At 55.0% G+C, this 25,995-nt stretch overlaps 1 protein-coding gene across 1 annotated transcript; it reads right to left on the bottom strand.

The window, feature by feature from the left end:
• Positions 1-11,103: 11,103 nt before the first annotated feature.
• Positions 11,104-24,921, bottom strand: LOC135976893 (sialic acid-binding Ig-like lectin 13). Its single transcript, XM_065574640.1, has 10 exons — positions 24,798-24,921; positions 23,975-24,379; positions 22,658-22,978; positions 22,463-22,516; positions 21,759-22,022; positions 17,892-17,945; positions 17,064-17,117; positions 16,358-16,621; positions 11,771-11,824; positions 11,104-11,315 (listed from the first exon to the last, which is right to left on the bottom strand). Exons 1-10 carry the CDS (start codon positions 24,919-24,921, stop codon positions 11,104-11,106), a joined length of 1,806 nt encoding a protein of 601 aa, XP_065430712.1.
• Between the last annotated feature and the right edge of the window lie 1,074 nt (positions 24,922-25,995).

Here is a 25,995-nt window from a genome sequence, read left to right as displayed (position 1 = left end):
CGCAAACACAACTCCAGTTCCTCAGCGGTCACCACTACACCAAGCCCGGAGAAAACTGTGAGCGAAAATGCCCACGTTCACAAACCTGGAGCACACACATTAGGGATTGTGAATAAAAAAACAAGGACTGACAAACCATTCCCCCAACACCATAAACTCGTCACAGCTCCCCCATATTCTAGTATGTGGGAAAAGTATGATGCTTCGTTCAGAATAGTGGTGGACGCTGTATCCTCAGGGGGTCTAAAAGAAAGGAGGGCTGGAAACTACATCAAAAATGCAAAAGCTCTTGTGGGTGACTTTTTGAAAAATACTTCAATTTTTCCAAAGGGTGGCTCTGAGCAGGTGTGACTAGTAGTGGAAAGGGGCCTGGGTAAAAGGGACGCCCTCAAGGGTACACGTCAGCTCAGGTGTAAACAAAAGGGGGAAAGCGCTTGGGGGATAAACAGATGGCTGCCAAAAAGTTTCAGGCCAGGGTCACTGTAAAATTTTTTAAAAAGGCTAAAGAGGTAATGAGGAAAAAAAAGAGATGCTCCCTAGTGGAGGCTCTCCAACTAGAACATCTGAAAATGGGGATGCAGAATCTGACCTGCGTAGTGGTGGTGACTCTCACACAGAGTCTGATTTAGAAAATACCCGAGAAGACTCTCTAGATGGGTCCCCGTCTGCTCCTGATGATCCTCACGGAGGCTCCTCGAAGTCTGACTCTCAAATAACATCTGACGTAGAAGATGCTGCTGATGGTCTGTAGTGAGGCGGTGTGGCGCCCCTCCATCCCGCATAGGGCCGAACTTCCCCTAACCCCAATGTGGGCGGAGCCACTGGGTCCGGCGCCCGCCCCTCCGAGGTCACGGCCCCGACCCGGAAGTATAAAAGCCCACCGGCAGAGCTCAGTGGAGCCCAGGCCGGCAGAGAGAGCAGACGTCCCGGGCCGAGCTCCCGCTTGGGAGACAGCCGCAGGCCGCAAGCCGCCTGCTACCCCACCGCACCGGTCCAGCCTACCTCTCGCCCAGTACCCCGAGGAGGACTGGCCAAGCCTGCCCCGGGCCCGCTACCCTGAGGAGGAGCCAAGCCTGCCCCGTGCCAGCTACCCTGGGGGAGAGCTGCCGGACCAGCCCCCAAGCCCTGCACCAGAGGAACCAATGCTCCTGGACTGGCCCAAACCCGGCGTCACCAACGAGGTAGGCCCCGAGGGGGAACACGGAAGTAGCCCGGGGGTAGCCGACCCCGGTCAGGCTGCAGAGACATGTGAGCCAATGTCAGTGTGTTGCGGTCTGGATACCCCACTGACCGGCAGCGGCAGTAACCGCTGCTAGGGCCCCGGGCTGGAACGCAGTGGAGTGGGTGGGCCTGCGTCCCCCCTGCCACCCTCCGCTCACGGGTGGCAGGCTTCCCCCTCACCCGACGCTCAGGTAGGAACCTGGGCCTCCCCCAAGTGCATTGTTGCTCAGGCCCCGCACCAGAGGGCCTGAGCCCCTTAACTGACTGTTGCTCAGCCCCTGCACCAAAGGGGCCTGAGCGGTGACTGTTTGTGCCCCGCCCTGATCCAGGGCTTGGGCCTACTTTAAACTGTTGATTATTGCTCAGCCCCTGCACCAAGGGGCCTGAGCTGTGACTATTTGTGCCCTGCCCTGCCTGAGGGCCTGAGCTCCCTGAACTGGGGGTCGCTCAGCCCCTGCGTAAAGGGGCCTGAGCTTTGACTGTCTGTGCTGTAGTGAGTCGGTGTGGCGCCCCTCCGTCCCGGAGGGTAGAGCCCCGGCGCGAACCGACTAAACGGTCCCATTGAGGAACCACCAAGTAACCCTGAAAATGCAGAGCGGTATATGGAGAGAGTGAGACGCTGGCAACGTGAATTACCTAGATTTGGGGGGTCGATGTATTGTGAGGAATTTTTTGTCCAATCTTGTGCGAATCAATTCAGCACAGCAGGTTGTTGAAGCCAAACCCAGGGGCAGATACGAAGTTCTCAATGATGTTAATGGCAGGGTAGGCCCTGATGATTCCGTTTAGTTACGTTTAGAGAGCAGGAATTGAACTAACCCTTGGTTTTCAGTCAGAAGAACCAGGGATGAGCTGTCTGCTGACGATTTCTTAAATCAGACCCCAAAGCTGCTACAGAGCAATAGAGAGAGGCATGTCGATGGGACGTTGCGCCTCGTTGTTACGGTTGTAAAAAACAGGGGTGGGGGCCGTCGTAGAGTTATAAATTCTATCCTCAGTAGCCAATCGTCCATAAAAAGAGACAGTGTTTGGTAGCCCTGACTTACACTGGTACCAATCTGTGTTTTCCAGGTGAGCTCTTGGCTGTCATGTCTGACCATAAACCCGTGGACGTAGAATTGTTAGCGGGGGTGAGAAAGTTGCCTGAGAAACCGGAGTGGTCAGATCAAAAAAAGGTTCTGCTCAGGGACGTAGCAACGTTTGAACAGCATTAAGGAGTCAACATACAGGTGGTGCTGTATGCGGTTAAAGGTGGATGGAGCTTTTTTAAAATGGGGGGCCCGGTGTACCCAAAGACTTTTTCCATCCTCTTGCACAACAAGCATTATTATGGGGTTCTGGATGTGAAAAAGTTGTTTGGGGTGAAAAATTATTGTGAGTTTTGCCACGCGGTGTACAGTTACGACCACTCTGGCAGGTATCATTGCTGCCTCTGCTTCAGCGTAACGTGCTCAGACAGCGTGGGCGTGCAGCTGAGGTGTCCTAGCTGTAGACTGTATTGTCGCTCCAAAGAGTGTTTAGACGGACACGTCAACTGTGCATTGAAAAACAAGTCGAATGCCTGTCTAAAACTTTGTATGATCAGTGTCAGTCTTACGTGGACAAGGGGCACAGGTGTAAAGGGAGGTGCTGTAAGCAGTGTCAGGGTTTGATCACCGGTGATGTAGACAGCCACCTCTGTTTTATGGATAGCATTAGAAAGCCCAAATCATCAGAAAGGTGTATTTTTTTACAATTTTCAGTTCACGCAGGAGGTGAGGCTGCACATGCCCAATTACATTGTTGTAATGTCCCTAAAGCTGGAACAATCCTGGGAATTTAAGGGCAGTGAGTGTCTTTCTACCTTTGTTAAGACCTTTCTTGGCAAAGAGTTCCGGGACTGCACGTTCCTAGCACACAGTTCCAAAAGTTACGATGCGCACGTCGTCGTTAGTTACTGAAGGAAAAGATGTGCACTCTGAGGCAGGTTTTCTAACCTTTTAATCATTCTCCTGCCTCTCCTCTGAGCCCTCCCCAGTGGGTCAGCGACCTTCTGGAACTGCAGGCACCAGAACTGGACACAGGATCCCAGCAGTGTTCGCACCAGGGCCGGATCCAGAGGGAAAATCACCTCCCTGCTCTGACTCCAGAGCCCACTGTTGATGCACCCAGAATGCCTGCAGCATCGCACCGGGAGCTCATGTGCAGCTACTTATCCAGGATCACCCCCGAATTGTGGTCAGAGTCCCTGCTGCCCAGGAGAGCGTCCCCCATCCTGTGAGTCCGGCTGACACCTTGTGTTCCTAGGTGGACATGTTGACATTTAGCCCTATTAAAACACACACTGTTTGCTTGTGCCCAGTTCACCAAGCGACCCGGAGTGCTCTGTAGCAGTAACCTGGCCTTGTCATTATTTGCCGCTCCCCCCATCTGTGTGTCATCTGCAAACTTGATCAGGGCTGATTTTATGTTGTCTTCCAGGTTGTAAAAAAAGGTGTTAATGAGCATTGGGCCAAGGACAGTTCCCTGCGTGATCCCTCTGGAAACACGCGCTCGCTGCTGATTCCCTGGTGACAGTAACCTCTGGAGGTCTAGCAGTTAGCCAGTTAGCCAGGCACGACGGGGCCTGAGCTCAGTCAGGGTTTCAAAAGCTCTATTGCAATACAAATCACACGCACACATAGGGCCTTACTAGTCCTCTGTCCTGATTTTCACACTGTTGCTAAAGGCAATGGCGGGGATGTAATATCCATCGCCATCCGTAGGGAGTTTCACTTGGCACCGCTTGACATTTTGATTCAAAAACTAGAAGGATGCGAAATTACCGTGACCCAGATTTAAAACTGGCTAACTGTTAGCAAGAATGAATCCTGTGAGTCTGTGACAGCTGGGGGCTGCCCAGACACAGCAAGAGACAGGCCTTGCCCCAGCTGGGATCAGGGCTGTCAGGATTCCCTCCCCACTCTGAACTCTGGGGTACAGATGTGGGGACCTGCATGAAAGACCCCCTAAGCTTGTTTTTACCAGCTTGGGTTAAAAACTTCCCCAAGGCACAAATCCTTCCTTGTCCCTGGACAGTATCGCTGCCACCACCAAGGGAGTTAGACAAAGGTTCAGGAAAAGGACCTCTTGGAGTTTCTGTTTCCCAAAAATATCCCCCTAAACCGCTTCACCCCCTTTCCTCGGGAGGCTTGAGTATAATATACCAATCAAATCAGTAAACAAGGTGAGCACAGACCAGACCCTTGGATTTTTAGGACACTAAAAACCAATCAGGTTCTTAAAAGAAGAACTTTATTATAAAGAAAAAAGTAAAGAAGCACCTCTGTAAAATCAGGATGGAAGGTAATTTTACAGGGTAATAAGATTGAAAACACAGAGGATTCCCCTACAGACAAAACTGCAAAGTTACAAAAAACAGGAATAAACCTCCCTCTTAGCATGGGGAAAATTCACAAGCTACAACAAAAGATAATCTCACGCTTTTCCTTGCTTTACTTACAATTTTTGTAACCTTTAATGCTTATATCAGGTAGGGTTTTAGGAGAGGTTTTTTTCCTGCCCTGGTCCATCTCCATCCCAAGGGAGCACACACAAAGAGCACAAACAAAATCTTCCCTCCCAGCACAGATTTGGAAGTATCTTCCTTCCCCGTTGGTCCTTCTGGTCAGGTGACAACCAGGTTATTTGAGCTTCTTAACCCCTTAGAGTTAAAGGAGGGATTTTATACTCCCCTTAGCTGTATGTTTATGACAAGGGCCCTATTGTGCCAGGTGCTGCTCAGACACAGCGAGAGACAGGCCCTGCCCCAGCTGGGATCGGGGCCGTGTTATGCCCGGCCCTGCCCAGAAACCAGCTGCGATCAGGGCCTTCCAGGGGAAAGGCAGACGTGAAAATTGATTCTTTACTGGACACAAATAAGTCAGAGTTGTTATTGGCTCTTCGTTAAAAAAGTAGCAGTGACAAAAAATCTATTTCAAGTAACAGCTTTTAAACAGGGAATTTTACAGTCGGATGTTTTTGGCTTTGGAGTGAACATGTTACCTTCAATAGAACATTGTTATTAAGAAGTTATAATCACGTGGCACTGATTGACCTAGACAGAGACCAGGGCCCTGTTGTGCCAGGCGCTGCCCAGACACAGGGAGAGACACTCCCTGCCCCTAAGAGTTTATAATGTAAGTAGCCCAGGGCACCATTATTATCCTGATTTTTGGGGTAAGGAAACTGAGACTAGACAGATGCAGCAACTGGCCTAACCTCAGCTACAGTATTTTTACAAAGCAGAGATTAGAACCCAGAGTACCTGGCCAACAGCTTAGACACAAGCCCATACCTCTGCTCCTGCCATCTGCTACCTCTGAGCTTGAAAATCCTGTCCATTTGTGAAACGAGGGGGTGAGGACTCAGGCAGGGTAGAAGAGAGATGATCTATGGCTGAGGGGTGAGAGGCTCTTCCCCCTGGGGCAGTGGGGTTTGGGAGGGGGCAGGCTTTGAGACCTGGCTGCAGAGGACTCTGGGATACCTCCCCACAATGCAGTGCTCCAGCATCTCCAAGGTTTAGTTGACTCCACCCTGAGTCCAGGCCGGAGCAGGGATTTGCACCCAGGTTTCCCTCATCGCGGGTCCAGCCCTGGGCCAATCCCTTCCCCCTTCCCTCCATGCTGTGACCGACCCCCCTGCACTGGACGGGACGGAGATGCCCAGCCTGGGCCCATGGCGCGAGGGGGCTATTTCCGCCGGACCTCAGAGTATTCCGTGGCTGGGGCCTCTGAAGGCTCCCCCCCTTTGCGCTGCGGCTTGGAGAATTCGATGGAGGCGTACTGCAGCTCGTCCGGGGCCTGTGCTGTGGCAGCCCTGTCCTGGGCGCCTTTGGTCCGGTGGGTGGCTGGAGTCTTGTGACGCTGAGTGAGAAGCAAGGCAGAGACACCAGGCAGAGACTTGCATCCACCCTGCTGAGCTGATTGCATGGACTTCCCCAGGCCTCGTTTCCCCCACCCTCCGTGCAAATGCATTTCCTGCATTGGGCGTGCACTAGCAAGAGGCGTGGGATTGGCTGTGTTTCACACTCTGCATGCATGAGCCAATCCCATGCCAGCACCAGCTCAGTTAATGCCTTCACTGCTTCACCTGCAAGGCCATGCATTAGCAACATGCATGTGGGTGTGTTCATTTCATGAACTACGAATGCAGGATTTTATCTCATGCAGAACAGGTTCAGGAAATGTATTTTCTGCATTTCATGCACTGAGCACTTGGCCAGCACTGGTTAAGTTAATGCGTTCTCTGCATTCCCTGCACTGGCCATGCATTAGCAATATGCAAGGAGTTGTGTACATTTTATGCACTGTGCATGCATGATTTGATCCCATGCATGTCGTGGTTTCATAGACGATGCTGATGCGTTCATTGCATTTTCTGCAGGGTGCATATATTTGCAACAGACAAGGTGCACCCTGCATGCATTGTCTGATCATGTGTACCTAATACCATAACAGGCAGCCGCAGAAATGCATTTCTTTCCCAGCTGGTGCATTCGGGAGATGCCCAGGGACTGGCAGCATTGCAGCCCCAATCTAGTCCCGTGCACTTTGTGAATGCACGTGAATGCATTCGCTGCATGTCCTCCCCTCTGAGCAAGACCCGAGGGATGAGGTGCATTTTCTGCATGCAGGAGCTGATCCCATGCAGTTTGGGGAGCCCAGGGTGGTGGCAGGGGTGCATTTCTTGCACTGGGCATGCGTGGGGGGTCAGGTGCCCTGGTGAAAGCCTGGCTTATATTCATGCATTCATTAAGGGGGTAGGAAAAAGAAGAAGTGGAGGGGGCAGAGAAGGGTGGAGTGGGAAGGGCACATGGGCTTTGTCCCCTGCTCCTCCCAGGTACATACCATGGGGATGCTGGTGACGATACTGTAGATCACGCTTGTCTCGTCGGCCATGTGCTCCGCTTGGCTCCCGTTAGCTGTCTCCCCGGCCTCGGTGCTGGGGGGCGCCGGCTTCCGGCGCCGCAGTCTGCAGGGAAACATATCAGGATTGATGCATGAGAATTTGGGGTAGGGGCGTAGAATAGCCCTGTGGGGAGGGAGAAAGGGGGACACCAGTGTGGGAGGCTAGAGTGCAGGGGACTTGGATAGGACAGGGAGAGGGGTTGAAGGGGGATCTTACTGGGGGCAGGGGGGGCTGGAATACCCCAGGGAAAATGGCGAGGGATCTCCGTGGGATCTGGGAGGGTCAGTTGGGGGTCAGTGCGGGAGGCCTCATACTTACTTGATCATATAGAGCCCGAGAAGGAAGACGCCAATGAGGACCACCAGCCCACAGGCGATCCCGCTGCCCATCAGCACCTTCGAAGCTACAAAAACACAGAGCACGGGGCACAGCTGGAGGAAAACCCAGAAGTCCTGGCTCCCAGCCCCTCCCCATTCCCGTCCCAGAGCTGGGTATAGAATCTAGAAGTCCTGGATCCCAGCCCCCAACTCCCAGCCCCAACTCCCCTCCCTGAGCTAGGGACAGAATTGAGGAGACAACGGTCTCACCTCTCTGCAGGGGGCTGAGTTCAAAGTGCAGGGCGGCATAGCTCCCATGGGGGTTGGATCCGAGACAGAAGATCTGGACACCCCTCTCTCCACTCCCAGTCCAGATCAGGGCAGAATCATAGAATATCAGGGTTGGAAGGGACCTCAGGAGGTCATTTAGTCCAACCCCCCTGCTCAAAGCAGGACCAATCCCCAAATAAATCATCCCAGCCAGGGCTTTCTCAAGCCTGACCTTAAAAACCTTGAGGGATGGAGACTCCACAACCTCCCTAGGTAACCCATTCCAGTGCTTCACCACCCTCCTAGTGAAAAAGATTTTCATAATATCCAACCTAAACCTCCCCCACTGCAACTTGAGACCATTATTCCTTGTTCTGTCATCTGGTATCACTGAGACCATTCTAGATCCATCCTCTTTGGAACCCCCTTTCAGGTAGTTGAAAGCAGCTATCAAATCCCCCCTCGTTTTTCTCTTCTGCTGACTAAACAATCCCAGTTCCTTCAGCCTCTCCTCATAAGTCATGTGCTCCAGCCCCCTAATCATTTTTGTTGCCCTCTGCTGGACTCTTTCCAATATTTCCACATCCTTCTTGTAGGGTGGGGCCCAAAACTGGACACAGTACTCCAGGTGAGGCCTCACCAATGTCGATTAGAGGGGAATATGCTGGCAATGCCTCTACTTATACAGCCCAAAATGCCATTAGCCTTCTTGGCAACAAGGACACACTGTCGACTGATATCCAGCTTCTCATCCACTGTAACCCCTAGGTCTTTTTCTGCAGAACTGCTACCTAGCCATTCGGTCCCTAGTCTGTAGCAGTTCATGGGATTCTTCCGTCCTAAGTGCAGGACTCTGCACTTCTCCTTCTTGAACCTCATCAGATTTCTTTTGGCCCAAGCCTCTTATTTGTCTAGGTCCCTCTGTATCCTACCCCTTCCCTCCAGCATATCTACCACTCCTCCCAGTTTAGTGTCATCTGCAAACTTGCTGAGGGTGCAGTCCACGCCATCCTCCAGATCATTAATGAAAATATTGAACAAAACCGGCCCCAGGACAGACCCTTGGGGCACTACGCTTGGTACCGGCTGCCAACTAGACATGGAGCCATTGATCACTACCAGTTGAACCCAACGACCTAGCCAGCTTTCTATCCACCTTACAGTCCATTCATCCAGCCCATACTTCTTTAACTTGGCGGCAAGAATACTGTGGGAGACCGTATCAAAAGCTTTGCTAAAGTCAAGGAATAACACATCCACTGCTTTCCCCTCATCCACAGAGCCAGTTATCTCATCATAGAAGGCAATTAGGTTTCTCAGGCATGACTTGCCCTTTGTGAATCCATGATGACTGTTCCTGATCACTTTCCTCTCCTCTACGTACTTCAGAATTGATTCCTTGAGGACCTGCTCCATGATTTTTCCAGGGACTAAGGTGAGGCTGACTGGCCTGTAGTTCCCCGGATCCTCCTTCTTCCCTTTTTAAAGCTGGGCACCACATTAGCCTTTTTCCAGTTATCCGGGACCTCCCCCGATGGCCATGAGTTTTCAAAGATAATGGCCAATGGCTCTGCAACCACATCCGCTAACACCTTTAGCACCCTCGGATGTGGCGCATCCGGCCCCATGGTCTTGTGCTCGTCCAGCTTTTCTAAGTAGTCCCGAACCACTTCTTTCTCCACAGAGGGCTGGTCACCTCCTCCCCATACTGTGCTGCCCAGTGCAGCCGACTGGGAGCTGCCCTTGTTCGTGATGAGAGAGGCAAAAAAGCATTGAGTACATTGGGTTTTTCCACATCCTCTGTCACCAGGTGGCCTCCCTCATTCAGTAAGGGGCCCACACTTTCCTTGACTTTCTTCTTGTTGCTAACATACCTGAAGAAACCCTTATTGTTACTCTTAACATGTCTTGTAGCTGCAGCTCCAAGTGTGATTTCACTCCTGCATGCCTGAGCGATATTTTTATACTCCTCCCTGGTCATTTCTCCAATCTTCCACTTCTTGTAAGCTTCTTTTTTGTGTTTAAGATCAGCAAGGATTTCACTGTTAAGCCAAGCTGGTCACCTGCCATATTTACTATTCTTTCTACACATCGGGATGGTTTGTTCCTGCAACTGCAATAAGGATTCTTTAAAATACAACCAGCTCTCCTGAACTCCTGGATTCCTTTTCCGTTCATGTTATTCTCCCAGGGGATCCTGCCCATCAGTTCCCCGAGAGAATCAGATTCTGCTTTTCTGAAGTCCAGGGTCCATATTCTGCTGCTCTCCTTTCTTCCTTGTGTCAGGATCCTCAACTCGACCATCTCATGTCATTGTCTCCCAGGTTCCCATCCACTTTTGCTTCCTCTACTAATTCTTCCTGGTTTGTGAGCAGCAGGTGAAGAAGAGCTCTGCCCCTAGTTGGTTCCTCCAGAACTTGCACCAGGAAATTGTCCCATACACTTTTCTGACAGTCTCATCCCCCTGGGCCCACAAGCTGAACTGCAGGGTCCCCCGTGAGCCGTTCCCAGCCAGGGGCTCCCCATCCACCTGCCACTGTAGCTGGGGTGGGGGGTGGGAGCGCAGGGAGCAGCTGCAGTTGAGCTGAGGCCCTGGTGCTGGCAGGACGAGTTTAGCCAGGTCCCCGGCCGGGGGCTGTCTGGGGAGAGCAGGAGACACAGTGACAATACTCAGAGAATGAAATCCAGTGGCAGGTAATGTCCCGGGTTAACCCCACTCACATCTGGAGGCAGGGAGTCCCGTGGATTAACCCCATTCAATCTCGATGATCAGCTGGAACGTCCCCTGTGTAAAACTCTCTTTCTGGGCCCAGCACCAGTACAGCCCCCTGTCCTCAGCCATCATGTTGGGCAGCTCCAGCCAAGCTGATTCACCCCCATGGGGTGGGCACCCCCAACAGCTCGGCTCCCCCTCACCCAGTCCAGCTCCGCAGGGGAGCTGCTGGCGACGGAGCAGAGGAACCGCAGGGAGTCGCACTACCGGGCCGTGAGCTTTGAACCGTTGGCCACCAGGGTGCCGGGATCTGGTAACAGGAATAACAACAAGCCACTCGCTCCCTGAGCCAGCCAGTCCCTGTGGGGGCAAAGGCGGATTGGGCCCAGCGCCCCCTAGAGGGGAAAGTCCCCGTGCCCCACTCCCCACCCCCTAGTGATACATTAAAATAGCTGGAGGTCGTTCCTGTTAGCTTTGGGGACGGCAATTTGCAGAGTCCTCACTGGAGCTGAAATACCCACTGCAACATGTTAGATTGGAGAGCGCCCCCCACTGACCCCCTGCCACACCGCCTGCAGAACGGCGCCCCCCTAGAGCCTTACACTGCACATGCACATGCAGGGCCCGGCTGGCTGACACATAGAAATTCTTCGCTCAGCACCGATACTCCCCAGAGTCCCCTCTGCTGAGATATGGCAGCTCCAGGCGCCCGTCCCCTCCTTGTCTGGAGCTCAGGGACTCGTTCCCCTTGGCCCAGCTCAGGTTGGCACCGGCTCTGCTCCCAGCCTCACAGTTCAGACTCAGGGAGTCACCCTCCTTGGTCTCCAGGGACACAATGTCACTCTCAGCCTTCAATGGGGCCGGCACTGGAGGAGACGAGCAGGCAGGTTAGGCCCCCCCAGAGATCCTCTGACGAGGAAGTGAGATTCAGACACCTCTGGGGTGGGAAACAGGGGCTGTTTACTTGAGGAGTCCTCGCCCAGTGTGGAGACGTAGCCAGCTCTGGGCTCAAAGCACACTCTTGGTGACATTCCATGGCAGCAGGTCTCTGTCACAGAGATCGGCCCCTGACCCATCTCATCCCCACTGCCCAGCACCAACTTAATGCCACCCCTGGGTCTGGAGACAAAGAGAACTGGGCCCGCTCCCCCGCCCCCCCCCCCCCCCGCCCCCTCCGCACAGTCCTGTGGCTGCCTCGGGCTCTCCCCTCCAGGCACGGACCAGCCTGGCCTGGCTGAGCCTGGTGCCTGGCCCTGAGCGCAGGCAGTGTGTAACTAGGAGGTGCTTGCTGATTCCCGGGGCTCGCAGCGCGGCCTCTCACCAAGGAGTCCGTTCGTGGTTAGGTTCCCAGTGGTGTTGGGGGGCCCAGTCGGGTCTGTAACACAAATCAGACAGGGCGGATCAAGGGGGCTGGACAGCACCGCGGGGGTGGGGGGGAAGGGTCACTAGTGATCACTGAGCCGAGACATGGCCCTTCGCTGTGAGATTAGCTCCGGGAGGGGAAAGTCCCTGAAGTGACACAAGACCCGTGAGCGGGGAAGGGAACCGACAGACCCGACTGAGCCTGACCCAAGGGGCGCCCGATGGAACCCAGGGGCCAGGTTAGGGCCACGTCTGGGAACCAGAACAATGGGAAATGGAAACCCAAGGGACCAAAACTGTTTGGTCAAAATTGTGCCTAATTGGCAGAGTCTCTAACGAGGGGCCGGGCTGCTCCAGCCTGGGTACTGGAGTGAGCGTCACCAGCCCCACTGTCTGTCGGGCGCCTGGGCATTCAGCGTCCTGCTCCCCAAACGTATCTCTGCAGGGCGGGACAGAGCCAGGGGTCTAAATAACCCCACTCCCACCCCCACCCCAGACACAGCCACCACCAGGGACATCAGACACCTCCGTCATGGATCCTTTGCTTTCCCTCTTCAGTTCATCTCTCCCCAGCCCTCTCCTTTTACCTCCTGGCTTAGCTGGCCAGGCCTGGTTATTTTGCAGCCCGGCTTCGCCCAGAGGGGCGGCTGAAAGTAACACGCAGAACAGCCTGACACTGATACTGGCTGGCCAGGCCTGGCAGGGTCCGTCCACGCTGCCCTCAAAGCCCCGCGGCGCCGAGCCTCAGAGCTTGGGTCCGTTGGGTCGGGCTCGTGGGGCTCGGGCTGCTGGTCTTTGATTGCAGCGCGGACGTTTCCTCCAAGGCCTGTGTAGACGTTGGGGGTTGGGCTGGGGCCTGGGCTCAGACATGGGGGGGAGACTGGGGGGCGGGTTCCTTCTAACTCTCCCTCCGGCTGAAGGGAACAAGGGCCATCCTTACACTGATGCCTGATTTGATCATTCACCTTGCAAAGGCGGCCGCTGATTTCCCCTCTGGCCTGGATCTGCAGCCCAAGGGTCACAGGCCATTTAATGGGGGTTTGCCCTGGAGCAGGGCAGGCCGAGGTCTCTGGGCACCAAGCCCAGTGAATGTTTAGTGCCGGACAGTGACTGGGTCCCATTAACACTCTGCCCCATATACAGCATCGACCGATCCCGGCATAAAGGGGAGGGGATGGAGGAGACGTGGTGGGACAGTCTGGGGGAATCTGAGGGGGAACTGGGGTGGCTGTTGTGAGGGGAAATCCCAACAAGGGGGGACTGGAATCGGGGGGTGGATCCCAGCACAGGAGGATTGTGGAGGTAGGGCAAGTCAGGGTAGAGAGGGGAGCCTACTGCCCCTACTTATACAGGGCAAGATGACATTAGCCTTCTTGGCAACAAGGGCACACTGTCAACGCATATCCAGCTTCTCGTCCACTGTAACCCCCAGGTCCTTTTCTGAAGAACAGCTGCGTAGGGCCACTCGGTCCCTAGTCTGTAGCAGTGCATGGGATTCTTCCGTCCTAAGTGCAGGACTCTGCACTTGTCATTGTTGAACCTCATCAGATTTCTTTTGGCTCAAGCCTCTTATTTGTCTATGTCCCTCTGTATCCTATCCCTACCCTCCAGCGTATGTACCACCAGGGCCGGCTCTGGCTTTTTTGCCGCCCCAGGCAAAAAAGCCTCCCGCCGCCCCCCGCCCCTGGCGGGGAGCGTGGCAGGGGAGGGTGCCAAGCCTGGCCGCGGGCCTGCTCTCCCCAACCGTCCAGATCACCGGGAGGAGGGCAGAGAGCCTGGCCGCGGCTCCACTCTCCCCAGCGGCCAGAGCGCCGGGGGAGGGCGGTGAGCCTGCTGCGGCGCTTCTCTCCCCGGCGGCTGGAACGCCGGGAGGAGGGTGGAGAGCCCGGATGGAGCTCCGCTCTCCCCGGCGGCCAGAGCGCTGGGGGGAGGGCGGGAAGCCTGCCGCGGATCCACTCTCCCCCACCGGCCGGAGCGCCAGGGGGAGGGCAGCGAGCCTGGCCAGGGCCCCGCTCTCCCTGACCGGCCGGAGGGCCAGAGGAGGGCGACGAGCCCGCTTCGGCTCCACTCTCCCTGGCGGCCAGAGCGCCACTGGGAGGGCAGCGAGCCCAGTCGCGGCCCCGCTCTCGGGCCGGAGTGCCGCCCCGCACCGCCCCCCTCCAGGTGCCGCCCCAAGCACATGTTTGGTGGGTTGGTGCCTGGAGCCGGCCCTGTCTACCACTCCTCCCAGTTTAGTGTCATCTGCAAACTTGCTGAGGGTGTAATCCACGCCATCCTCCAGATCATTAATGAAGATATTGAACAAAACCGGCCCCAGGACCAACCCTTGGGGCACTCCGCTTGAAACCGGCTGCCAGCTAGACATGGAGCTATTGATCACTACCCGTTGAGCCCGACGATCTAGCCAGCTTTCTATCCACCTTATAGTCCATTCATCCAGCCCATACTTCTTTAACTTGTTGGGAAGAATACTGTGGGAGACTGTAGCAAAAGCTTTGTTAAAGTCAAGTAATAAAACATCCACTGCTTTCCCCTCATCCACAGAGCCAGTTGTCTTGTCATAGAAGGCAATTAGGTTAGTCAGGCATGACTTGCCCTTGGTGAATCCATGCTGACTGTTCCTGATCACTTTCCTCTCCTCTAAGTGCTTCATAATTGATTCCTTGAGGACCTGCTCCATGATTTTCCAGGGACTAAGGTGAGGCTGACTGGCCTGTAGTTCCCCGGATCCTCCTTCTTCCCTTTTTTAAAGTTGGGCACTACATTAGCCTTTTTCCAGTCATCCCGGAACTCCCCTGATCACCATGAGTTTTCTAAAATAATGGCCAATGGCTCCGCAATCACATCCGCCAACTCCTTTAGCACCCTCGGATGCAGCGCATCCAGCCCCATGGACATGTGCTCGTCCAGTTTTTCTAAATAGTCCCGAACCACTTCTTTCTCCTCAGAGGGCTGGTCACCTCCTCCCCATGCTGTGCTGCCCAGTGCAGGAGTCTGCGAGCTGGCCTTGTTCATGGAGACAGAGGCAAAAAAAGCATTGACTACATTAGCTTTTTCCACATCCTCTGTCACTAGGTTGCCTCCCTCATTCAGTAAGGGGCCCACACTTTCCTTGACTTTCTTCTTGTTGCTAACATACCTGAAGAAACCCTTCTTGTTACTCTTAACATCTCTTGTAGCTGCAACTCCAGGTGTGATTTGGTCTTCCTGATTTCACTCCTGCATGCCTGAGCAATATTTTTATACTCCTCCCTGATCATTTGTCCAATCTTCCGCTTATTGTAAGCTTCTTTTTTGTGTTTAAGATTAGCAAGGATTTCACTGTTTAGCCAAGCTGGTCGCCTGCCATATTTACTATTCTTTCTACACATCTGGATGGTTTATTCCTGCAACCTCAATGAGGATTCTTTAAAATACAGCCAGCTCTCCTGGACTCCTTTCCCCCTCATGTTATTCTCCCAGGGGATCCTGCCCATCTGTTCCCTGAGGGAGTCAAAGTCTGCTTTTCTGAAGTCCAGGGTCCGTATTCTGCCACTCTCCTTTCTTCCTTGTGTCAGGATCCTCAACTCAACCATCTCATGGTCACTGCCTCCCAGGTTCCCATCCACTGTTTCTTCTCCTACTAATTCTTCCTGGTTTGTGAGCAGCAGGTCAAGAAGAGCTCTGCCCCTAGTTGGTTCCTCTGTCACTTGCACCAGGAAATTGTCCCATACACTTTTCTGACAGTCTCGTCCCCCTGGGCCAATGAGATCATGTGCAGGGCCCCCCGTGAGCCATTCCCAGCCAGGGGCTCCCCGCCCACCTGCCACTGGAGCTGGGGTGTGGGGTGGGAGTGCAGGGAGCAGCTGCAGCTGATGCTGGGCCCCTGGTGCTGGCAGGACGAGTTCAGCCTGGACACCAGCCAGGGGCTGTCTGGGGAGAGTAGGAGACTCAGCGACAATAGTCAGAGAGAGAAACCCAGTGGGAGGAAGTCTCGTGGGTTAACCCCATTCACACTCGATGGGCAGCTGGAATGTCCCCTGGGTAGATCTCTCGTTCTGGGCCCAGCACCCGTATAACCCCCTGTCCTCAGCCATCAGGTTGGGCAGCTCCAGCGACAGCTGATTCACCCCCATGGGGCAGGCGCCCCCAGCAGCTTGGCTCCCCATCACCGAGCCCAGCACCGTGGGAGGTTGCTGGCGAGGGAGCAGAGGAACCGCAGGGAGTCGCCCTTCTGGGCCGTAAGCTGTGAACCATTGGCCACCAGGTTGCCGGGATTTGGGAACAGAAATAACAAGAAGCCACTCGCACCCTGAGCCAACCAGTCCCTGTCCCAGGGGCCAGATCGGAGCCAGAGCCCACTAGAGGGGAAAGGCCCCATTGCCCCACTCCCCACCCCCTAGTTATAAGTTGGAATAGCTGGGGGTCGCTCCTGTTAGCTCTGGAGATGGTGATTTGCAGAGTCCTCAGTGGAGCTGAAATACCGACGGCAATATGTTAGATTGGAGAGCGACCCCCACTGACCCCCACCACACTGCCTGCAGCACAGCGCCCCCTAGAGCCTTACGCTGCACATGCACACGCAGGTTCCGGCTGGCTGATCCATAGGAATTCTTCGCCCAGCACCGATACTCCCCTGCGTTCCCTCTGCTGAGATTCGGCAGCTCCAGGCGCCCGGCCCCTCCCTTGCTGGGGCTCAGAGACTCGTTCCCCTTGGCCCAACTCAGGTTGGTGTTGGCTCTGCTCCCAGCCTCACAGCTCAGACTCAGGGAGTCGCCCTCCTGGGTCTCCAGAGACACAATGTCGCACTCAGCCTTCAATGGGGCCAGAACTGGAGGAGACGAGAAGGCAGGTTTTGCCCCCCCAGAGGTCCCCTACCAAGGAACCGAGATTCAGACACCTCTGGGGTGGGAAACGGGAGCTGTTTACATAAGAAGCCCTTGCCCAGTGTGGAAACGTAGCCAGCTCTGGGGTTGGAGCACAATCTTGGTGACGTTCCATGGCAACAGGTCTCTGTCACAGAGATCGGTCCCTGACCCATCTGATCCCCACTGCCCAGTGCCCCCTTAATGCCACCCTGGGGTCTGGAGACAGAGGGAACTGGGCCCACTCCCCGCACCACCCTCCCCACAGTCCTGTGGCATCCCTCAGGCTCTCCCCTCTGGGCATGGACCAGCCTGGCCTGACTGAGCCTGTTGCTTGGCCCTGAGCGCGGGCAGAGCGTGACTAGGAGGCCCTCACTGATTCCCAGGGCTTGCAGCGCGGCCTCTCACCGGAGCGTCCATTCCTGGTCAGGTTCCCAGTGGTGATGGGGGGCGTGGTGGGGTCTGTAACACAAACCAGACAGGGGGGATCAGGGGGGCTGGACAACACCCATGGCTATACAGGCACCCCTCACCCAGCTTGGGGATGTAGCGAGCTCTGGGGTGGGTGCACAATCTCGGTACTTTTCCATGGCAGCAGGTCTCCGTCGCACAGATCGGTCCCTAACCCATCTCCTCCCAACTGCCCAGTGCCACCTATTGCCACCGCGCTGGCAGGAGACAGAGGGAATGGGGCCCAATCCTCCCACTATCCTCCCTACAGCCCTGAGGCTTCCTCGGGCTCTCCCCTCCGGGCATAGACTAGTCTGGCCATGGGCAACATATGAACTGCCAGCTCAGAGAGGCTAGCCCCTGGCCCTGCCCTTTCTGCCCAAGGCCCCACCCCCACTGGAGCCTAGAGCCCCCCCACCGTGGCTGCTGGCCCCCCCAACCCAGCCCTGGGCCACCAGAGCACCCCAGCCCCAGAGCACTGGGCGGGAGGGAGACGTGACACTAGCCTCCTGGAGTCCCGGGCCACAGGCCGGCCCCCTCTAACCCTAGCCCCGGCCCCAGCGCTGCCATGGGGGAACAGCATAGGCAGGGAGCAGGAGAGGACTTGGGGGCAGACCATGGGAGGGGCCACGTAAGGCTGTTTGGGGCAACTCAGCCTCCCGTGGCCTGCGATACCCGCCACCCATGAGCCTAGCCTGGCTGAGCCTGGGGCCTCGCCCTGAGCCCGGGCAGAGTGTGACTAGGAGGCGCTCGCTGGTTCCCGGGGCTCACAGCGCGGCCTCTCACCGGGGCGTCCGTTCGTGGTCAGGTTCCCAGTGGTATTGGGGGGCCCAGTCGGGTCTGTAACACAAACAAGACAGGAGGGATCAGGGGGGCTGGACAGCACCGGGGAGAGAGGGTCCCTAGTGATCACTGAGCCTAGATATGTCCCCTCGCTGTGAGCTCAGCTGGGGGACGGGAAAGGCCCTGAAGTGACACAAGACCCGTGGGCGGGGAAGGGAAGTGACAGACCCGACTGAGCCCAACCCAAGAGGCGCCCGACAGAACCCAGGGGCCGGGTTAGGGCCATGCCAGGGAACCAGAACCATGGGAAATGGAAACCCAAGGGACCAAAACTGTTTAGTCAAAATTGGACCTAATTGACAGAGTCACAAACGAGGGGCTGGGCTGCTTCAGCCTGGGTACTTGAGCGAGTGTCACCAGCGCCACTGTCTGCCGGGCACCTGGGCATTCAGCATCCTGCTCCCCAAACGTGTCCTCCCCAGGGCGGGACAGAGCCAGAGGTCTAAATAACCCCTCTCCCGGCTCCGGCTGAGCCCCAGCCACCACCAGAGACATCAGACACCCCCGTCATGGGTCCTTTGCCTTCCCCTCTCAGTTCATCTCTCCCCAGCCCTCTCCTTTTGCACCGTGGCTTAGCTGGCGAGGCCTGGATATTTTGCAGGCCAGCTGCGCCCAGAGGGGCGGCTAAAAGTAACATACGGAACAGCCGGATGCTGATAGTGGCTGGCCAGGCCTGGCAGGATCCATCCACGCTGCCCTCAAAGCCCCGCAGCACCGAGCCTCAGAGACTGGGTCCATTGGGTCAGGCTCGCAGGGCTCGGGCTGCAGGTCTTTGATTGCAGCGCGGACATTTCCTCCGTGGTCTGTGTAGACGTTGGGGGTTGGGTGGGGCCTGGGCTCAGACACGTGTGCGTGACTGGGGGGCGGGTTCCTTCTAAATCTCCCTCCAGTCCTTACACTGATGTCTGTGTGTTAGGGTTTCAGAGTAGCAGCCGTGTTAGTCTGTATCCGCAAAAAGAAGAACAGGAGGACTTGTGGCACCTTAGAGACTAACAAATTTATTAGAGCATAAGCTTTCGTGGACTATAGCCCACTTCTTCGGATGCATCCGAAGAAGCTTATGCTCTAATAAATTTGTTAGTCTCTAAGGTGCCACAAGTCCTCCTGTTCTTCTTTTTGTGTGTTAGGGGAAATCCCAACAAGGGGGTATTGGAATGCGGGGTGTGGATCGCAACACAGGAGGATTTCGGAGGTAGGGCAAGTTGGGGTAGAGAGGGGAGCCTACTGACCCTACTTATACAGCCCAAAATGCCATTAGCCTTCTTGGCAACAAGGGTACACTGTCGACTCATATCCAGCTTCACATCCACTGTAACCGCTAGGTCCTTTTCTGCAGAACTGCTGCCTAGCCAATCGGTCCCTAGTCTGTAGCAGTGCATGGGATTCTTTTGTCCTCAGTGCAGGACTCTGCACTTCTCCTTGATGAACCTCTTCAGATTCCTTTTGGCCCAAGACTCTAATTTGTCTAGGTCCCTCTGTATCCTATCCCTACCCTCCAGCGGATCTACCACTCCTCCCAGTTTAGTGTCATCTGCAAACTTGCTGAGGGTGCAGTCCACGCCATCCTCCAGATCATTAATGAAGATACTGAACAAAACCGGCCCCAGAACCGACACTTGGGGCACTCCGCTTGAAACCAGATGCCAACTAGACATGGAGCCATTGATCACTACCCGTTGAGCCCGACGATCTAGCCAGCTTTCTATCCACCTTATAGACCATTCATCCAGCCCATACTTCTTTAACTTGTTGGGAAGAATACTGTGGGAGACTGTATCAAAAGCTTTGTTAAAGTCAAGTAATAAAACATCCACTCCTTTCCCCTCATCCACAGAGCCAGTTCTCTCATTATAGAAGGCAATTAGGTTAGTCAGGCGTGACTTGCCCTTGGTGAATCCATGTTGACTGTTTCAGATGACTTTCCTCTCCTCTAAGTGCTTCAGAATTGATTCCTTGAGGACCTGCTCCATGATTTTTCCAGGGACTGAGATGCAGCTGAGTGGCTTGTAGTTTCCCAGATCCTCCTTCTTCTCTTTTTTAAAGATGGGCACTACATTAGCCTTTTTCCAGTCATCCGGGACCTCCCCCGATTGTCATGAGTTTTCAAAGATGCCAATGGCTCTGCAACCACATCCGCCAACCCCTTCAGCACCCTCGGATATAGCGCATCCGGCCCCATGGATTTGTGCTCATCCAGCTTTTCTAAATAGTCGTGAACCACTTCTTTCTCCACAGAGGGCTGGTCACCTTCTCCCCATGCTGTGTTGCCCAGTGCAGCAGTCTGGGAGCTGCCCTTGTTCATGGAGACAGAGGCAAAAAAAGCATTGAGTACATTAGCTTTTTCCACATCCTCTGTCAGTAGGTTGCCTCCCCCATTAGTAAGGGGCCCACACTTTCCTGGACTTTCTTCTTGTTGCTAACATACCTGAAGAAACCCTTCTTGTTACTCTTAACATCTCTTGTAGCAGCCTCTCCAAGTGTGATTTGGCCTTCCTGATTTCACTCCTGCATGCCTGAGCAATATTTTTATACTCCTCCCTGGTCATTTGTCCAATCTTCCGCTTATTGTAAGCTTCTTTTTTTGTGTTTAGGATCAGCAAGGATTTCACAGTTAAGCCAAGCTGGTCACCTGCCATATTTACTATTCTTGCTACACATCGGGATGGTTTGTTCCTGCAACCTCAATAAGGATTCTTTAAAATACAGCCAACTCTTCTGCACTCCTTTGCCCATTATGTTATTCTCCCAAGGGATCCTGCCCATCTGTTCCCTGAAGGAGTCAAAGTCTGCTTTTCTGAAGTCCAGGGTCCGTATTCTGCTGCTCTCCTTTCTTCCTTGTGTCAGGATCCTCAACTCGACCATCTCACGGTCACTGCCTCCCAGGTTCCCATCCACTTTTGCTTCCCGTTCTTCCTGGTTTGTGAGCAGCAGGTCAAGAAGAGCTCTCCCCCAGCTGGTTCCTCCAGCACTTGCATGAGGAAATTGTCCCCTACACTTTTCTGACAGTCTCGTTCCCCTGGGCCCACGACGTGATCTGCAAGGCACCTGTGAGCTGTTCCCAGCCAGGGGCTCCCCATCCACCTGCTGAACCCCTGGTGCTGGCAGGACAAGTTCAGCCCAGTCCCTGGCCGGGAGCTGTCTGGGGAGAGCAGGAGACGCAGCGACAATAGTCAGAGAGAGAAACCCAGTGGGAGGAAGTCCCGTGGGTTAACCCCATTCACACCTGGTGGCAGGGAGTCCTGTGGGTTAACCCCATTCACACTCGATGGGCAGCTGGAATGTCCCCTGGGTAGAGTTCTCATTCTGGGCCCAGCACCCGTATAACCCCCTATCCTCAGCCGTCACGTTGGGCAGCTCCAGCCACAGCTGCTTCACCCCCATGAGGCGGGCGCCCCCAACAGCTCTGCTCCCCATCACCCAGCCCAGCACCGTTGGGGGGCTGCTGGCAAGGGAGCAGAGGAAATCAAGGAGTCGCCCTCCTGGGCCATGAGCTGTGAACCGTTGGCCACCGGGGTGCCAGGCTCTAGGAACAGGAATAACAAGAAGCCACTTGCACCCTGAGCCAGCCAGTCCCTGCCCGGGTGCTGGATCGGGGCCAGCGCCCACTAGTGGGGAAAGTCCCTGTGCCCCACTCCCCAACCCGAGTGACACGTTGGAATAGCTGGGGGTCGTTTCTGTTAGCTCTGGAGATGGTGATCTGCAGAGTCCTCACTGGAGCTGAAATATCCACGGCAACATATTAGATTGCAGAGCGCCCCCCACTGACTCCCTGTCATACTGCCTGCAGCACAGCACCCCCCAGAACCTTACACTGCACGTGCACACGCAGGGCCCGGCTGGCCGATCCGTAGAAATTCTTCGCCCAGCACCGATACTCCCCAGCGTCCACTCTGCTGAGATTCGTCAGCTCCAGGTGCCCGGCCCCTCCCTGTCTGGAGCTCAGGGACTCGTTCCCCTTGGCCCAGCTCAGATTGGCGTCGGCTCTGCTCCCAGCCTCACAGCTCAGACTCAGGGAGTCGCCCTCCTGGGTCTTCAGAGACATGACGTCGCCCTCATCTCTCCACGCATCTGGCACTGGAAGAGACGACCAGGCAGGTTAGGCCCCCGCAGAGATCCTCCGTCAAGGAACCGAGATTCAGCCACCTTTGAGGTGGGAAACGGGGGCTGTTTACATGAGAAGTCCTCGCCCAGTGTGGAGACGTAGCCAGCTCTGGGGTTGGAGCACAATCTTGGTGACTCTCCATGGCAGCAGGTCTCTGTCGCAGAGATCGATCCCTGACCCATCTCATCTCCACTGCCCAGCTCCCCCTTAATGCCACCCCGGGGTCTGGACACAGAGAGAACCGGGACTGCTCCCCCCACCACCCTCCGTACAGTCCTGTGGCTGCCTCAGGCTCTCCCTTCCAGGCAAGCACCAGCCTACCCGGCTGAGCCTGGCACCTGGCCCTAAGCTTGGGCAGACCGTGACTAGGAGGCGCTCGCTGATTCCCGGGGCTCAGAGCGCGGCCTCTCACCGAGGCGTCCATTCCTGGTCAGGTTCCCGGTAATGTTGGGGGGCCCGGGCGGGTCTGTAACACAAACCAGACAGGGGGGATCAGGGGGGCTGGACAGTACCGGGGTGCTGGAGAGCAGGGCTCGGGAGCCCAGGGGTGGGGATCCCAGCATAGGGAGCTTGAAGCCGGCGTGGAGGGGCTGGGTGGGTCACTCACAGCCTACGTGGAGCTGGATGGTTCTGCTGGTGGAAGGTCCCTGTGCTGAGCTGTAGGTGACGGTGCAGACGAGCTCTTTGCCATTGTCTCCCAGGCCAGGAGTGAAGCTGAGCTCCGAGCTGTGGGCCCAGGTGCCGTTCGCCAGCTGGGCTGAGACATTCCGAGCTGTGTCATTGAATGGCCCCATCCAGGTGACTTGGGGAGGGGACCCGGAGCAGCGCCCAGGGGCCGTGCAGGTCACAGTCACCGGCTCCCCGGCCAACAACGTCCCTGGCAGCCCCCGCGCCGGCGAGATCTGGATCTCTGGCTCCTCCGTCAACTCTGAGACATGGGGAGAGGGGAGAGAATCACTCGGGGATATGGGGCATTTGCCCTTTAGGGGCGTCGGGTCCGATCCGACACTAGGACAGGGACTGGTTGGCTCAGGGGGGCTGATGAGCGGTGTCATAAATATAGAGGGAAGAGTAACAACCTTCTGTATGTAGTAGCATAAAATCCCTCTTTGGCAGCTGAACTAAATCACCTTCCCTGTAAGGGATTAATCCGCTCAAATAACCTAGTTGGCACCTTACCAGAAGGACCAATGAGGAAAGAAGATACTTTCAAATCTGTGGGGGTGGGGGGAGGATTTGTTTCTTGCTCTCTCTTTGTTGTTCCCTCTCTGGATGCAGGGAGAGACCAAGTAGGTACAACATCTCTTGAAAATAAACCTGCAATAACAGATCTAAAATGACAGAAATTGTAAGTAGGCAAGGAAAGGCATTAGGTTATCTTTTGTTTTAGCTTGTGAATTTACCTATGCTACAGATATAGTTTGATTCCTGTTTTTGTAATTTTGAAACTGAGCCAGAGGGGAAACCTCTGGTTTTTTTATTTACCCTGTGAAGTTACCTTCCAAACTGATTTTGCAGCTGTGAGTCTTTTATATTTTATATAAAGTTCTTCTTTTAAGAACCTGAATGATTTTCAGTCTCCTGAAGACAAAGGATCTGGTCTGTGCTCACATTGCTAACCAATTGGTTGGTATATTATTCTCAAGCCTGCACACGAAAGCGGGTGAAGGAGCTTGGTGGGATATTTTGGGGGGATAGGGATAGGGATTCCAAGTGACCCTGCCCTGAATTTTTCTATGAATCACTTGGTGGTAGCAGCAATATCGTCCAAGGACAAGGAAGGCATTTGTGGCTTGGGAAAGCTTTAAACCTGAGCTGGTAGAATATAAGCTTAAGGGGTCTTTCATACGGGTCCCCACATCTGTGTCCCAGAATTCAGAGTGGGGGGGGAACCCTCACAAGCAGTGACTGCGGCTGCTCTTACCTGGCACGGAGATCGTGAGCACAAAGTCAGTGCCATCGGAATTGGAGCGGTAAGTGTGATCTAACATGCCTTTCTCGATGTTAAGGAAATATCGCCCCGCATCCGTCCGTCGGGCATCACTGATTTGCAGGGAGCAGTTGCCGTGCGCTGGATCCCCCGTCAGCCGGAACCGGCCCTGGGTCTCCTGCGACACCCCCACGTTGGGGACACTGCTGGCCACAGGAGGATCCTGGCCCGCAGTAGCAGGCTTCTTGTACCATTTTCCGTATAGCTGGGCCGAGGGATTGTCAGTGTCATACGAGGCTGGGTACGTGAAGTTACAGGGGACGAAAACACAGAGACCCTCCTGCACAGACACCAACTGCGGCACCACCAGGGTAAATCCAGGTGGCTGGGACAGGGACCCTGCAGGGGACAGGGAGGGATCGAAGTGGGACCCATAGAGAGCAGAGACCAACCCTGAGCTCCCCCCACAGCACTGCCGGTTCCCCTCACTCCCGGCCTGCAGCTCCCTACGAGCCCAGCCCTGAGATCAACCCCCCCCTCGAGGTCTATCAGTGCCCCTCAGTCTCGATCAACAGCCCCATGGCAGCCCAGCCCTGGGTCCTTGACCAAATCTCAGTTCATTCAGTTTCCATTCCTCCCTCCATCGAGCCCCCTGCCCGCTCCCTGTCACTCAGAGCCCCCTAGCACCACACTGGGGCACTGGGCTCCCCTCCCCCTCTGGCCAGTCTCCCTTTCACATTCTGGGACAGACCTGGCCCCGCTTAGCGCAGGTTCTGCCCTTCCCCCTGCACTGGGGCCGCAGATGCTGCTTACTCACCCCTCCAGAGCAGGGCGAGGATCAGGACCCTCAGCATGGCAGGACCCCCTGCTCTCCAGAGGGGGCCCTGAGGTGGGATCTCCCTTTCCCCGGCGTCGTGCTGTGGCAGCAGGGCTCTGCCCATGGCTGGGGCGTCCGGCTGGGACAGACCTAGAGACAGACGGGGGGTGGGAATTGTGAGAGCAGAGGCTGTTTGGGGGGTGCAGATCTGCCTGGGGACCATCAGTACTGCTGGGCTCTGCAGGGGGCTGATCTGGGGCTGCTGACAGTGCAGTGACCCCCCCCCCCCCGAAAACCCCAAATAACCAGACTGTCCTGAGAGATTGTGGGCTAAAAAAATCCTTAAATTGGTGAAAAAATCTGAGATTTTCTTTAAGAATCATGAGACCGGCCAGAAAATCCTGATCTGGTGACAGAAGATGGTGGGAAGGCAGCGATGCTCAGTGCCTGCTTTGCTTCAGTCTTCCCACAAAAAACAACATGTGAGCGGGCGACCAGTGAAGTTACCACGGACAACAAAGTGGAAAGGCTGCAGATCGGGATAAGTAAAGAACACGTCAGAGATGTTCCAACCAATTTGAATGAATTCAGATCAGTGGGGCAGGAAGCTGTTGAACCCAGGGTGCTGAAGGAATTAATCGAAGAAATCTTGGAGCCACTGGATGCATAGATTTGTTGGGGAAGACTCATCAACTACTTAGATATTTACATAGAAAGTACGCTTATTAAGTTTGCAGACAATACGAAACTGGGAGGGATTGCAACTGCTGTGGAGGACAGGGTCATAATTCAAAATGATCTGGACAATTTGGAGAAATGCTCTGAGGTAAACAGGATGAAGTTTAATAAAGACAAATGCAAAGTACTCTACTTAGGAAGGAACAATCAGTTTCACACATACAGAATGGGAAGAGACTGTCTAGGAAGGAGTACGGCAGAAAGGGATCTAGGGGTTATAGTGGACCACAAGCTAAATATGAGTCAACAGTGTGATGCTGTTGCAAAAAAAGCAAACGTGATTCTGGGATGTATTAACAGGTGTGTTGTGAGCAAGACACGAGAATTCATTCTTCTGCTCTACTCTGTGCTGGTTAGGCCTCAACTGGAGTTTTGTGTCCAGTTCTGGGCACCGCACTTCAAGAAAACTGTGGAGAAATTGGAGAGGGTCCAGAGAAGAGCAACAAGAATGATTAAAGGT

This window comes from Chrysemys picta, chromosome 20 (assembly GCF_011386835.1).
Source record: "Chrysemys picta bellii isolate R12L10 chromosome 20, ASM1138683v2, whole genome shotgun sequence".
Classification (NCBI taxonomy): Eukaryota; Metazoa; Chordata; order Testudines; family Emydidae; genus Chrysemys; species Chrysemys picta.
The sequence above is the reverse complement of the archived record's forward strand: the minus strand, read 5'-3'. Positions and strand labels throughout refer to the sequence as shown.

What these genes read in the sequence shown, in the direction of transcription:
- LOC135976893 (XM_065574640.1), bottom strand. Translation starts at nt 24,921, where the DNA reads ATGGGCAGAGCCCTGCTGCCACAGCACGACGCCGGGGAAAGGGAGATC. An exon ending in CCTGCGTGTGCATGTGCAGC is followed by an intron (nt 11,825 to 16,357) that starts GTAAGGCTCTAG and finishes TTTGTGTTACAG; the next exon opens with ACCCGACTGGGCCCCCCAAC. An exon ending in AACCACGAACGGACTCCTTG is followed by an intron (nt 11,316 to 11,770) that starts GTGAGAGGCCGC and finishes CGTCTCCTCCAG; the next exon opens with TGCCGGCCCCATTGAAGGCT.